A 15,599-nucleotide genomic window follows, 5' to 3' on the forward strand; every position below is an offset into this window, starting at 1 on the left:
CCTTAAATACTTATATTTTGTATTTAGCTACCAGTCCTTTCTAGTACTCTTGTTAAAGAGTAGCTCAGGGGTATGGTTATATAATGGCCCTTAAAAGTGCATCCATGTCTTAATCCCTGGAATCTGTGAATGTTACAATACATGACCAAAAAAAAAAAAAAAAATAGCAATGTGATTAAATCAAGGATCTTGAGATAGGGAGATTATCCTGGATTATCTATAGGATCCCTACATGCAACCCCATGTATCTTTATAATAGGGAGTCAGAGGAAGATTTGAAGACAGAAGAGAAGGCACTGTGACCACAGTAGCAGAGACTGGAGTGATACATCCACAACCCAAGAAGTACAGCAACCCTAGAAGCTGAAAGAGGCAAGGAACAGATTCTCTCCCAGAGCCCCTGAGGTAGTTCTGCCCTGAAGACAATTTGATTTGGACCCTGTGAAACTGATTTTAGATTTCTGGCCTCTAGAACTGTAAGATAATAAATTTCTATTGTTTTAAGACACCACATTTTTGGCAATTTGTTACAGCAACCACAGAAAACTAATACACCCATGACATGCCGTTTGGCATTTCTACCAAAAGAATAAGTACTGTCAGGTCTCATTTCTTATTTTGTTAAGTGTAGCAACAATGGTGAGGAGATTTAGAGGTGGATACATTTTATTAAGTATACCGTGCCTGCTATGCAGGGAAGCCATCAAGCAAGACAAGTCCAGGCTCTATGGAAGTACAAGCCGATCAGTGAAATTGATCAGCAGATTTTACAAAGTCCTAACCATGAGGATTCAGAGAACAATTCAAGATTCTCCAGCTGTGAGAAAATTCTGCTATAGAGACTTCCACACCGTGGAGCAAAAAAGAAGGAAGGAAATGAGATGAAAGATATAGTGGGGAAAGCCACGTGTTCTTAAATTAAAGAAATCTGAGATTAAAATTTGACTCTACAACTTAATAAATATGAGACATGGAGAAAAATCATTAAGTTCAGATAAACCTCAGTTTTCCTAGTTTTAAATGGGATTATACCTACCATGTTGGATTCTTCCATGAAGATTAAGTGAAACATTAGAAAGCATAGATTAAGTACAGTATTTGTTTCATAGTAGATAAAGGCTTGCATGAGATTTTTTAGGAAGGAAGGCACAAATACAGGGGTGAAGTGACAAAAAAGGTAGTTTAGTGTCGTGTTACAGAATCTTGGGATGACAGATCTTAAGTTGCTTCAGCCAATGCTCAGAAGGATGTCAAGTGGTCCCAAATATAGGATGAGAAATAACGCAGATAAGAAATCCACAAGGGATTGTCACTGACCTAATCACTAGTGATTAAGAAGACTAGTTAACTAACTGATAGATACTGTTGAAATTAAAATTTGCCAAGAATTCTTTGAATGATTTCACATATACATTTCATAATCACTTAATCTTCACAACTGTATCATACCCATTTTACATATGAGAAAACAGAGGCAACAAAAATGAGTTAATTTGTCCTGGGTACACAGGCAGTAGTTCCTAAATTTGGATTCTGACTCAAACTGGTTGATCCAAGACATTTCTAAAAGTAGGATAAAATAATGGTGACATCCTTCTTTGTCAAAATCATACACTATGCTCCTAACTTACTTATTGAATAAATATGTCTGAGTGTTTACCTTGAGTCAGGGAAATAGTCTTTAACAACCATAACTTGGACCTTTTATTTATGACAAATAGCACCACTTTCTAGAATTCCCTACAATGATTGTATATCTTTTCTTCTAAAGCTTATGTATACGTAGTTATTCCTACCTATGAAGGATGCCCAAACTGTGGACTGCCAGATGAGATTCTGACCAATATTTCTTGTCAATATTTGACATGTGGCTCTGCATTCCGCAATGATCATCCCTTCATCTGAATTAATCATGGGATGTGGTCTTTAGACTGCCTTACTCATCTCCATCTGGAAATTAGTTCTTAGAGGTTAGACAGAAATATATTCTAAAATATTTGGCTTTAAATATGAGTATATTCTGCAAAATCATTTTAAGCTATAAAATCTTCCATTAGAAACCATCACCTTGGAATGGAATGAGCATTCTTCCAGTTAACTTCTGCCACAGGCAATACTCAGTGCCTACAACTCCTCTGGCATGAGGGAATTCTCCTTACTCACCAGGGCCATTTATATCAGCAACAACTCTGTGAATGGCATCTTGGTGATCCAAGAAAAGTTAAAATGTGGCTGTAAGTTTCTTTTAAACACATGTAATAGTCCACTGAATTGCTGTATTAATTCAACTTAAGGTCACAAGTATGGACATTACTGTGTCATATTTATGAAATAAATTATAATTTCTTTTATGTAAGTAAAAACCAAGGTTAATTAAAAGGTAAACATTAACTAACATGTCAGAGCTTATACCTTAAAACCAAAGTAAGTACTTATTACCAGTTTAAGAATTAAAGGGTTTGCTCCTCAGTTCCATAAAACTGGTATATTTCCCTTAAGAAAACCATCTGATAAAATGAACAGCGGGAAAAAATAGGAATAAAAGTTACATTAGCTTCATGAATTAAAATCATTTAAATAAGGTGATAACTATAAAGTTATGAAAAGTGGGGATCAAAACTGATTCGTTGACACTTTAAAAATGAATTAGCATTAGATAGTGTATTTATATGGAATGATTTTGGGGGGGACAGCTGGGTGGCTCATTTGGTTAAACATCTGCCTTCAGCTCAGGGCATGATCCCAGAGTCCTGGGACTGAGCTCCCTGCTTGTGCTCTCTTTTGCTATCTCTCTCAAATAAACAACAACAACAAAAATCTTTAAAAAAAAGATTTTGGAAATATATGTTCTCTGGGTCTATACATATTATGGAGAGAGAGAGAGAGAATAGAGTGTGATCTAGCTTCTATGGCTCCCCAAATTTTTATCTCCCCCAGCTTCACCAGTACTCACCATCTTTTATTTTTTTCTTATTTTTAGTTTTTACCAACTTCTCAGGCTCAAATATTTGTTGGTATGTCTATAACCATCACAAACAAATAATACCTTGGATATATTCTGTCCTATCTTGTAAGAGTTCAAATATTTTGATAAGAATTTAAATTCCTAAATATCCAATCATATATAACCATGACTGATATGAAATGTAGCATATAGAAAACATATTCATCTACATATGTGAATGGTTATAAAACCACATTTATTTTCACTGAACCACCTGGATATAAAAGCAGGCATTTATTCCACCTGGATGAGGAAACCAAGCAGTAAAATGGACCCTTTCATTCGTATTGACACATTAAAAATAGAGAAAGAAGAAAGTACTTCTAAAGCTTGTTTAAGTCTTGAACAGTTGAAGCTCCGGTTTCTCTTTCTTGTGAAATATTCACTTTCCAAAATATATTTGGTCTATTTGGGGAATATATTCAGGTACTAATCTCTAACCCAGGCTTTGAGAAATTTATTTGAAACTCCAGCCAAATTCACTGTTTTAATTATGCAAGACTCACTAGTTTAATAAGCCCACTCTACAGCCCACTGCTCAAAGTCTTTAACAGCAGGATTCTAATAGAGCCAGGTCCAAAATGCAAATGGTGCCATCTGCATCACCATATCCACTCCAGAAGCACTGCTATTAAATTAATAGTACAGTGTACAAGATAAAACAGCAGAGACTCCAACCATGTGGAACCAGTTGAGTTTCTGTTTAACCTCCAGCAGATTGAAACACATAGCCAGTTCAGTCATGGCCAGCTTAGTTAATCCATACCCAAGAGCTGTGTCCAATTTCCCTGACCAAAGGAACTGGGGGCCAAAAAAAGGGAAGGGAACAGTAAGAAGACATTAGTTCTCTAAGTACAAATATAAATGGTTTCAACTGAGTGAGTTTCACTGTCCCTGATTGTGTAAGGATTGGCTGATCAATCTGGCATAAACTGGAACATTAGGATTAAAAACATAATATCTGAAGAATTATTTAAACTCTTCACAAAAAGGAATTACATCAAGTATTAAAATGGCATTTTAATATATTCACATATTGGTATAATTTAGGGTTAAGTAGAACTTCTGTTATTTGAAAACTATTTGCAACTTTGGTCTTCATTGCAGGTGATTTTACATTAGTGAGCTTTGGCATAATAAGTATTAGACAAGATTCTATTTCTATCCAGAAAAAAAATTATTTCAAATTCTGTCCAGAACAGATAGTTGTGTGACATAGAATTATGAGAATTTAATTTTTGCCCTGACTCGCTTAAAAAGCATGCGAGGCTGATCATTTGGGGAATCCTGAGAATTATTTAGAAATATATCCCTTTGAAATCTCTTGCTTCCTATATGTTTCTTTCTTCTTTTTTATTAACATATAATGAATTATTTGTTTCGGGGTACAGGTCTGTGAATCATCAGTCTTATTCCTGTACGTTTCTTTAAAGTTTTATGACTACAAGGGCCACTCCTAGAAAAGAGATGCTTATAAAATGAGCAAGACAATGCTGGCCATTATTAATATGCCTCTAATGCAAGATTGCAGTTACTGGATTCAGTTGAGTTGAAAGGAATATTAATCATCATGTTGTCACTGTCCATGTACCCCTTGAGGCTATATACGAAAACTGTGGGGCCGTAGCAGTCTGTAGGGAGGCAATATAATGACTGTATTTCTGTTCCAATGATTTTCAAGGTACTGCATGGCATAAAAAATTTAAGGTTAAAAAAAAATGAACTCTGGCTTATTACAATAACATATTCAAAGAAGAAAAGTATTTACTAGTAAATCAACAATTATATTTGCAGTACTATCTTAGAAGGAAAAACCTGTTGAAAATAATTTAAACATTGTCATAGATTTTGAAGTCACTTTGAGTACAACAATTAAATATTACTTATATATTTATACCTGGAATTACCTGAGAAGTAAAGGTGCTCATTTAAACATGCTCAAAAATGTTAAAACAAGGGAACACTCCACATGAAAGTTTTCCTTTCTCTCATGTCAGCATACAAAATATATATTCTAAATAAAAATAAGAATAAACACAAAATTAAACAGTTACCTTTAGTTAGTATTTTCCTTTCAGGTTTCTCCTGCTTTTCAGTCTTATCTTTGTGTATTTCTAGGAAAAATACAGAATTTATAATTTAAAAAAACTCTACTTGACAATGTACAAAATGTAAACTATTGCTATGATCTAAACTTTAAAATTCTACCAGGGAGTCTAAATTTTTCCTAAATCAAAAAAGTCATCGTAACATATTGCTAAATAAATCACTCATTTATTGAAATAAGGAAAAAGCTGGATTTACCTCAAAATCAGTGTTATTTGAAAAAGCCTAAAAACTTACATAAATGGGGATATGTTGTCACCATTTCCAGTGCTAAAATTGATCACAAACTATAATTATGTTTAATTTCAATTACTCTCAATACAATTAAGAATCCTTAGTAAGAATGTCATTTAGATTGAGGAAGATTTCATTTTTACATATTAAATTAAGAATTTGTGAAATGAACTGTAACTACCTAATAGGAAATACATCTCAGAAGTATTGACTCTAAGCTATGTTTATAATCAGAATTTGGCATTGCATTTAACCAATAATTACTGCATGCAGATATGACACATTTCATGGAATAAGTCAGTTGTTACATTTTTTTTCTAAATATCAGGTTTTAACAAATATATTTAATTTGCTGCTAGCTTCAGTATACATACATTGCCAAAGCTTGGAAAATGAAGTTAATTGTGAATTTGCAGTTAATTTGGATAGACCTAAATTAGATATTAGAGTTTATAAATATGATTACTACCTCTGAAAAGTGACTTAATCTTAATAGCGTGGTTTTTCTTAGAAAAATGCTAATGAATTTTACTTATTTATTTATCACAACTTTATTTCACAGATGATTTGAGATGGTGCTAATCACTGTACACATTTTAAATTTTCCATTTGTAAATATGAATTTGTATTTTTGTAATTTTTCCAGAAGTCTAAAATCAAGACCACCCATTGGAAATTCCTAAGTACCTTCGGAAAAGACAGTGACTTTCCCCTGCTAAGAAGGTAACCATGACTGTGAAAACTGCCTCCTTGCCTGCCCCATGAATCCCTCATCACACCATTTACAGCGCACTCCTGCATCCTTATCCCATCCCTGACTTTCATATGGCAATAGAGATACAAAAGAGTTAAGATACTTATCCTAATCTCTGATAAAATTTCTCCAAGTTTCAAAGAAAGATCTTCAAAACCTAGAGGAATCCATTCCTTGGCTTCTCTTGTCATTTTTTTTTTAATTTTTAATTTTTTATTTTTTATAAACATATATTTTTATCCCCAGGGATACAGGTCTGTGAATCACCAGGTTTACACACTTCACAGTACTCACCAAAGCACATGCCCTCCCCAATGTCCATAATCCCACCCCCCTTCTCCCGACCCCCCTCCCCCCAGCAACCCTCAGTTTGTTTTGTGAGATTAAGAGTCACTTATGGTTTGTCTCCCTCCCATTCCCATCTTGTTTCATTGATTCCTCTCCTACCCCCTTAAGCCCCCATGTTGCATCACCACTTCCTCATATCAGGGAGATCATATGATAGTTGTCTTTCTCCGCTTGACTTATTTCGCTAAGCATGATACGCTCTAGTTCCATCCATGTTGTCGCAAATGGCAAGATTTCATTTCTTTTGATGGCTGCATAGTATTCCATTGTGTATATATACCACATCTTCTTGATCCATTCATCTGTTGATGGACATCTAGGTTCTCTTCTCCATAGGTTTCCAGATTCTGCTCCATGTGTGTGTTTTTGTATGTGTTCCAGATATCTGGATGGTAATATCAAACCTTTCTGAGTTGCGTGAGTCATTATTTGGAGGTAAGGTGGGCTGTTCTGTGCAAGCTCTAGTACTTAGCAGTGTCCCTGGCCTCTACTTGTTAAATGCACGTAGCTCCTCCTCTAGTCATGACTATGAGAAGTGTCTTTAGACATCACCAAATGCCCCTTGTATGGCAAAAATGAGCCCCCAAGAAAATGCTCAGTTGGCTCACAACAGTATTTCTCTTGCTTATCCTGTGCTCTTGGTTTTTAGAGTACTCCTGAAATTATGAAACGAATAGTATTGCACTGTAAATTATCATATAGTGGTATATGTAAAGAAAATTTTGATGTGTTTTTAAAGAAACATGCTCTATTTGCAAAGGCACTGTAAAGTTGTATCTTATAGGCTATAGACAATAAAGCCAACATAAGCCTTGTTTAACACACACACACACACACACACACAGGATTTATATCTGGGGGCTCCTGGATGGCTCAGTGGGTTAAAGCATCTGCCTTCAGCTCAGGTCATGATCTCAGGGTCCTGGGAGCAAACCCCGCATCGTGCTCTCTGCTCAGCTTGGAGCCTGCTTCCCCACGCCCCCCTCCGCCTGCCTCTCTGCCTGCTTGTGATCTCTATCAAGTAAATAAATAAAATCTTAAAAAAAAAAAAAAAAGAATCTGTATCTGTAGAACTGTATAAGAATATGAGATAACCAGCCTAATCCCCTTCACTAGCTAGACCTATACTGCCCTAGGCAGTAGCCGCAGGATTTACGTGCATATTAAGGACATGATATGCAGCTCGTCCGAATTGAGATGTGCCGTAAGTCTAAGTATATACTGGATTATGAAGATTTAGTATAAAAAAGAATGTAAAATATGTCATTAATGATTTTACATTAGTAACATATTAGAATGATATGATTTTAGACATATTTAGTGTGATCATTTTATTTGTGTGACTACTTGGTTAGATTACCGTCCCAAGTCATTCAAATGAACACTGATCTAGGATTTGCTGTGAAGGTATTTTACAGAAATAATTAAAATCCCTAATCCATAGACTTTAAATAAGCAGATGATTCTGGATCATGAGGTTTCCCAGAGAGAGGAAAGAAACTGTCTGGGGATGAAAGCTTTCATCCCTGCCCATGGACTCAAGTTTGCCTGTGGTTCCCCCTGCCTGACTGCTGTCCTGCATGTTCTGACTTGCTCAGCCAGTCCCCACAATCACATAGGTCAATTCCTTGTAATGAATTTCTTAATACACAAATATATCTGCATCATCTTCTACTGGTACTCTTTTTCTGGCACTGAGACCTGATTAGGTTAAATAAGACACAGGATTAAAATTAATTTCATATTACTCTTTTTACATTTTAAATGTGTGGCTACTTGGAAACTTTAAGTTTCATATGTGGACACATTATATTACTATTAGTGCTGGTTTAGTCCTAGGAGTGGGCAGATGACCTTTTTAAAACCTTAGGTCATCCACGGGGTTAAATCTTTCACAAGTGAAAAAGCGAATTCAAAATTTCCCTGTCTTACTTCCTCCGTTCTATTCAGAACAACAGAGGCTGTGGAGAAGATTGGTGCCTTGTATAACTCAAGGCAATAAAGCAAGTAACACGCCAGAGATTTAGAGAATCTTTGGATATGCCAAGAGAGTAACCTTTAAGGGATAATTTCGTACTCCTCGTAAGGGTTGATTCAAATACAGAAATGGGATGAAGTTTTCTAAATTAAAAGCTTACATTATATGCTATATTCCTTGCGAGACAAGAAGGCTTTGAAATCGTCATTTAGAATAATATCTTTCCTTTAGAGGTAGGCGTATGTGTGTGTATGTGTCTGTGTGTGTTCTGCAGACATCTGTTGGCCACTCAGAAGAGCAAAGCAGAGGTTCTACAGCTCCTACAGGTAGGCCTTTCTGCAAGTTCAGGTGTGAAAAACCATCCTGGTTTGGTAATCCTGTCAGAGCTTCCTAGCCTAACTTCTTGAGAAATTCACTGGATGGAGTAGTGGTTTGTGGTACTACACAACCCATGTTGATCAATGGCTGTGTTTCCTGCAAGGAAGTTTGCAGACCAGAGAACAGACATAAGGAGCACAGGAGGAGCCACCTGGGCACCCTTTAGCTCTAGCTCTTTATTTATTTCTTTTTCTTTTTCTTTTTTTAAAAATTTATTTATTTATTTATTTATTTATTTATTTATTTGACAGAGAGAGAAAAAGCACAACCAGTGGGAGTGGCAGACAGAGGCAGAGGGAGAGAGAGAGGGAAAAGCAGGTTCCCCGTGGAGTGGGGAGGCCAATGTGGATGTTCATCCCAGGACCCTGAGATCATGACTTGAGCCAAAGGCAGACACTTAACTAACAGAGCCACCCAGGAGCCCTGCTCTAGCTCTTATCAGAAGGGAAGAGCTCTAGATTGTGACCAGAATTGAAATGAGCAGGAGTCCAAAAGACAAATCTTAACAAGATTGGACTCAAGAACAGCACTCATGAAAAGGCGGGGTGTGGGATATGCATTGCCTCCACCATTTTCAAAACTGTTGGGAGGGAGGTAACTCAACAGAGGAAGGTGAATCTCAACATGTTGGCTATACTTCACAATAAGTTTTTCTTAAGAAAAAATAAAAATAAAGAATTAGACTGTAAAAATGGCAATGTATTTCTGAGTATTTGTTTTTTACTCGAGGGAACTGACACAACACAATTCTGTAACTCAGAACAATCTTAAGAATAAGGTCCTAATATTTTATTTCCCTGATTCTGTACTTCAGCGTCATACAAAGGACAGCCTCTTTGCTTTTGGCAGATCTTCTTATATTTCTCGCAAGGGGCAGTAGGGGTCATGGATTAAAATAAACACACATGCACACATACAAAATAAAATCTTTACAACCCATAGTGAAATATGATGACTTACACAGACATATTTTAATGGGAACATCATCAACTAATCTTTTAACTGATGATCCCTTGAAGACCATTAGTATTTCTATAGCAGCAAGCGTAGATTATACAGCTAATCTTGTAAAGGCATACACATACCTGCATTTCTCTGCTGAGAGAAGACAAAAGAAATCTATTTCTTGTGATTCAAACTTAAGGATAAATTCAATCTCTTTCTGCATATTTTATTGCAATGTCGCATTTTCTTTGGGGATTGGATTCTATGACTAGCGTTATTGCCTATGGCCATCAGATTCCTGAAGTATCCAGTGAAGTCTGAGCACATGAGCCACTTCTGTCTGCTTACACTTGAGCCAGGAAATGATAACCATTCGGGCTCCTGTCCAACTGAGTAACAATGTGCTACCAATTTAGACTTCAGAAGGATATTTTTCTCATAAGCAGATGATGTTTGATTTGTTCCTCTCAACTGCTCTTTCCAGCTAAGAACCATTTGTATAAGAATATAAAATTAAATTTTAAAAGATTCAAGTCACTAAAAGATTCAAGTCACTCGAGTTTTATTGGCCTATGGTTTTCAACAAACTTCCAAGAAAAATAAAATTTCCTGTATTATATTTAAATTAGTGTGTTTAATATTTTCCATAGACTGGCAAATAACTCCATTTTTTGGTAATAGGACAAAAATGTATACTTGCATAAAATTGCATTTAACAACATGACACTCTCTAAGAACAGTTCACTTAAACCTGCACAAGTCCTGGATACAAGGGACAAAGAAGGTCAAAGCAGGCACCATTTACCTCCAAATGTATGTGCATTGCAATTAGATTAGAGTCCAGTGGATCTGAAGACATAATAAGTCTCAGCACCAGATGCCAGTTGAAATCACAAGCCATTTTGTTAACTGGTAAACCTTAAAGATAGTTTTGTAACTTAGAAGGCACAGAGGTCAAAGAATCTTGATCCTGGTGTGAGGACGCCCACAGGCCCTTAAGGATACAAGTTTATATTTGAATTTCGAGAATTAGAGATGGGAAAATATCATGGAGAAAGAGTGACAACTATCTCAATGTGTCAGGAGGCAAAAGGAAATTCCTTTTTCTACTGAGTTAATTGGTTACCTTGCCTAAGAAGAGTCAAGCATGTTTACTGTGTTGGAAATGCGGTAAGGGCACTAAAAGATTTACAGAATGGGCAAGTTATTTCCACAGTACGTGGCAAGCATATTCCAAACTTTTTCACTACTCCTGATTTTCCTCTACTGCTTTTCTCCAGATGTACAAGGAAGTACGAATGAAGATGAGATGCGGAAAAAAAATTAATGTCTCCTTTTTTAGATTCTTACGTTTATTCATCTTCCACTCTAAAACTAAAACCATTTGAAGTCATTAGAAAACTTGATCACACTAGGCTTTAAATGCCTTTCAAATTTTCTTTCATTTAAAGAACTCGGAAAATTTCAACTTTGGATTTTATGCTTTGTAATTCAGCGAAGATAACAAAGAATTATACCCTCCTCACTAGGCTGTTTTTCTAAAGTCCAAAACCAAATAAGCAATGAGGTTAGAGGCCAATGTCTCTGAAGACATGTGAAGTTCTGGGAAACAAGAAGTGTAGATATAATAATTAAATATGTTGCTGAAAATAAGTGAAAATTAGTTATATGTAAATTTTTCATTATTTCTGCATTGCAATGATCATTAAATGATTATTATAACAATTATCATTATGAGAGATGTCATAAATCTATGCTATTCTAATAAAATTAAAATATGCATTTTGTTAGGAGAATTAGACATAGATAATTTGTTAACAGAACTATACAAAAATATAGTTATCTCTGACATGTATTAAAATACAGCTTAGTATTTAAGATAATCGATGCTGGAATCCATCAACACAACTGAAATCCAATTCCTTCACTTACTAGCTATACACCTTTCATTTCTTCAAAATGAGGTTCTTAATAATATCTCCCACATACATTTACAGAAGGATTAATTCTGTAATTTTGGCATCTGTTATACATATTTATGCTGGACACCTAAGAAGATAAATATAGATTTTAGTGATCCTTTTGGTAGCTTAAAATGGAACTTTTGGGTGTAAGGGAGAATTCTCTGGTTCTCACAGTGTATTCTGTTTTCCCATAGGAATACATAATTATTAAATGGACAAAAATCTTTAAAACTTCTCCAAATTAGAAGTGGAGATTCATTTATTGACTTGATTCTCCATCTTCATCTTTAGACTGTTTAATTTTATCAATATATAATCATCTTAACTCTTTGTCTCCTACAGTTCCAGTGGTGATCATAGATCAACAGATTTCCTCAAGACTCCAAGATCAACTTTCAAATACAATTTGGCAAGATAGGCCATGGCACTTAAAAATGGGAGGGTCACTAACAGCAGTAATCAATAGGACATAGTAAAAGAGATTGTGCTAAATGATTCCTAAGAATGACCTTATTTTTTAGTGAAGTCTTTCTGAGTTACTTTGTATGTTGCATGTATTTTACTTATGATAAATAGTTTTTATCTACTTATAACAAAGCTTATTGTTGAATAATTAATTTATAATTTCGCTTAGGATTAACATGGCCAATTTAAAGCATACAATTTTTCTCAATTAACATAAGACATTGTTAACAAATTTAAAATATTATCAATTCAAGATTTTAAAATGACAGACTCAAGAAGTTAAAAAGATAATCTCTGTCACCAAGGCAACCATCCTGATTCTTTAATTTAACAACCAAGTTTATTAAATTATTATGTGTTGTGGATTTCAGTGAATGCTTTTTATCATTGTATTTTCTCTCTATATATCAAAGCAGTAGACAATATGAAATGCCTTTTTACAATTTTTCTTATTTTAATATTGAAAATTCAAATCATTCGTTTGAACATAGAATCTCGATTTGTAAGATTTTGTCAGCTGTGATTAGGACATAAAAGTCTAATTATGATGAATAAACAAGCAAGTCTAGTTATCTATTTAGTGGCTATTTAGTTATCTATTTAGTGGCTAAGTAATGATTGTTACAGGAAAATATTGTATTAAATTCTCAATATTTTAGAGAAACATTCTAAATGATGTGTAGGTATTTGTATTTACTATGATTTTTCTGATAAGTTTTCTGTTCTAGTTATAAAATTTTGAGGAAAGCACACTACTGACCATTAATGAAGACCATAAAGAGGAATATTTTCTTTCCCTCAAAGCTACCTAGTGTTTGTGATTAAGTTGGCATACACTTCAGATATAGTGATAGACAAATAATCAAGAAGAGTGTCCTTCGGGGATGTCGAATCCCATAAACATAAAGACGTTTGGACCTTAATTTTGTTAGATTTGATTATGTGGTAGAGTTTTGTAAAATAAGCTCAACCTCATCAAGAAAAATAGCAGTAGCAATACCAGATAGTCTTGACCTCTACAAAAAAATTTCAAAAAAATATGATGATACCTGTCCAACCTCATTTTTGTCACTAACTTAGCAATCTTAGATTAATCCATTTATCTTCTTTGAATTGTATTTTCTCCATTTATAAAATGAGATACTTTTCCCCATGTGTTCATAACCCAGGATGAGGTGGAAATGATATGATAACAAACAATAGCTTTTATAAGATAATCAGTGGTGGACTTTATGGATTTGGATGGTGTTTTGGGCTGTGTTTGAATATGTGTTTCATATTTGATGATATACTAGACAAAATCAATGTGGCTGTACATCAGAGCCATCTGGGGAGATATTAAAATGTATTCCTGAGCAACAGTCCAAACTTAATCAATTAGTCTCTTGTGGTGAGGAAACTTTTCGGGGTATCCAATTTAAATAAGCTCTCAGGTGATTTCAGAACCACAGTCAGAAGTAGGAACCACTGTCTAGACCAACATTTCTCAAATTTTAATGTGTAAATGAATTGCCTGGGGATCGTCCTAAAATGCAGGTTTTGATTCATTTGGTCTGGATGAAGCCTGCTTCTGCATTCCTAAATCACTCCCAGATGATGCTGATGCTGCTTCCTTAGAGCATACTTTGAGCTGCAAGCTGTAGTCCAGACAAAATTCTTGGTAAAAGTATTAATATATGACATCACAATTTAATCAAAATATTATAGCTAGAAAGAACCTGGACATCAGTAAAATCCAGCCTCTTTCCTTTATGGATGTGAGATCTGATAGCCACTGGGGTTAAGTGACTTAACCATAGCAGGTTAACTGCAGAAGGGGAACCAATGCAAATATCTTCTCATCATATTTCTTCAAGTCTATCTCAATTACGTTTAAAATGTTGATGTGTTCAGCAGATGAGCATCAATTGTCAATAGTTATTCCAATAGTCTAGGGCAATGTGACAGTGATATTAATCTGGTTTGCATTTTATTATTCATGGTTTGGTATTTTTTTAATGGTAAATTTATATAGAAGAGCAGTCACTATGTATAAATAATAAGTGCAATTATCCACTTATCTTTGACTCTCTCCCTTCCTGGTGTCACCGTGCATAAAATCACTCATTTATAGAATTAATCATTTGGGTTGCAATGGTTCTCACCCGGGTTGAGAGTTAGGAATACATGGAGGAGGTTTTGAAAATACAACTGCTTAAGGACTGACCTCTGGAGATTCTGGCTGGGAAAATCTGAAGTAGGAAGGTATCTGGGGTTCCAAATTAAAAAGACATCTGTGGCTCACCTGCTAGAATTCATTCTTGTAACTGCCTATCTCCTCTAGTTTCAGCAACCAATCCTTTTCCCATCTCAGTATCAAGAGTTTGGGGGATGCCAACCCCACTCTTTACTCCCAAGGGTGGGTCTATTCCCTAGATCTTGACAAAGAGCCTGCTGCAGGTCTCTGGCCAGCTGACTGGTTCTAAGAAGGGTGTGTTACTCGACACAAATCAATGAGTCAACTACATTGTTTTGGCTGAAATCGTTGAGGAAAAGCACAGCCTCCTCTCCTGAGTTGCTGAAGTAAAATACCTTGGGCCTGACGCTTCTGGCCATCATAATTGCCAATAGGAGAGGAAAGTCTGCCTGAGAATTACGCAGATGAAGGAAAGCAGGGTCAGGAGCAAAGAGAGAAGATGTACAAATCATGTTATTAAAAAACCTGTATCCATGGGGCGCCTGGGTGGCTCGATGGGTTAAGCCTCTGCCTTCAGCTCAGGTCATGATCTCAGGGTCCTAGGATTGAGCCTGCTCAGCAGGGAGCCTGTTTCCCGCCCTCTCTCTGCCCGCTGCTCTGCCTACTTGTGATCTCTCTCTCTCTCTTTGTCAAATAAATAAATAAAATCTTAAACAACAACAACAATAGCAAAAAACCCTTTCCAGCCATCCCTGAAGCCAGTTTTACTCTTGCATCTTTCAGTCACTTGAACTGTTGAAGTATCCTTTCTATTAAGTCGGATTGAAATCAATTTTGGACCCCCATCATTTGAATCTAATGCACAGAGTTGAGAAATATTGGGGAGTTTTCTGTTTTGCCTTTTTTTTTTTTAAGATTTTATTTATTTTATTTGACAGACAGAGATCACAAGCAGGCAGAGAGGCAGGCAGAGAGAGAGAGAGGGGAGGAAGCAGGCTCCCTGCGGAGCAGAGAGCCCAATGCGGGGCTTGATCCCAGGACCCTGGGATCATGACCCAAGCGGAAGGCAGAGGCTTCAACCCACTGAGCCACCCAGGCGCCCCTTGCCTTTTCTTTTTAATTTTGTTTTATTTTTCAACAAACCATTCTAAATGAAAACACATAATCTGGACGATGTAATACTTTAAGCCATCTGTATTCAACCAACACCGTATTTTTTGACTTTAAGAAAGGAAACCTACATAACT

At 35.7% G+C, this 15,599-nt stretch overlaps 1 protein-coding gene across 1 annotated transcript in view; it reads right to left on the minus strand.

The window, feature by feature from the left end:
- TRDN (triadin) overlaps positions 1-15,599 on the minus strand; it is a 294,196-nt gene that overhangs the window by 243,398 nt on the left and 35,199 nt on the right. The window contains exon 6 of the mRNA XM_059401567.1: positions 5,059-5,118. Within this exon, the coding sequence (XP_059257550.1) occupies positions 5,059-5,118 (60 nt within the window). The remainder of the gene's footprint in view (positions 1-5,058; positions 5,119-15,599) is intronic.

The sequence above is a fragment of the Mustela nigripes genome, chromosome 5 (genome assembly GCF_022355385.1).
Source record: "Mustela nigripes isolate SB6536 chromosome 5, MUSNIG.SB6536, whole genome shotgun sequence".
Taxonomy (NCBI): domain Eukaryota; kingdom Metazoa; phylum Chordata; class Mammalia; order Carnivora; family Mustelidae; genus Mustela; species Mustela nigripes.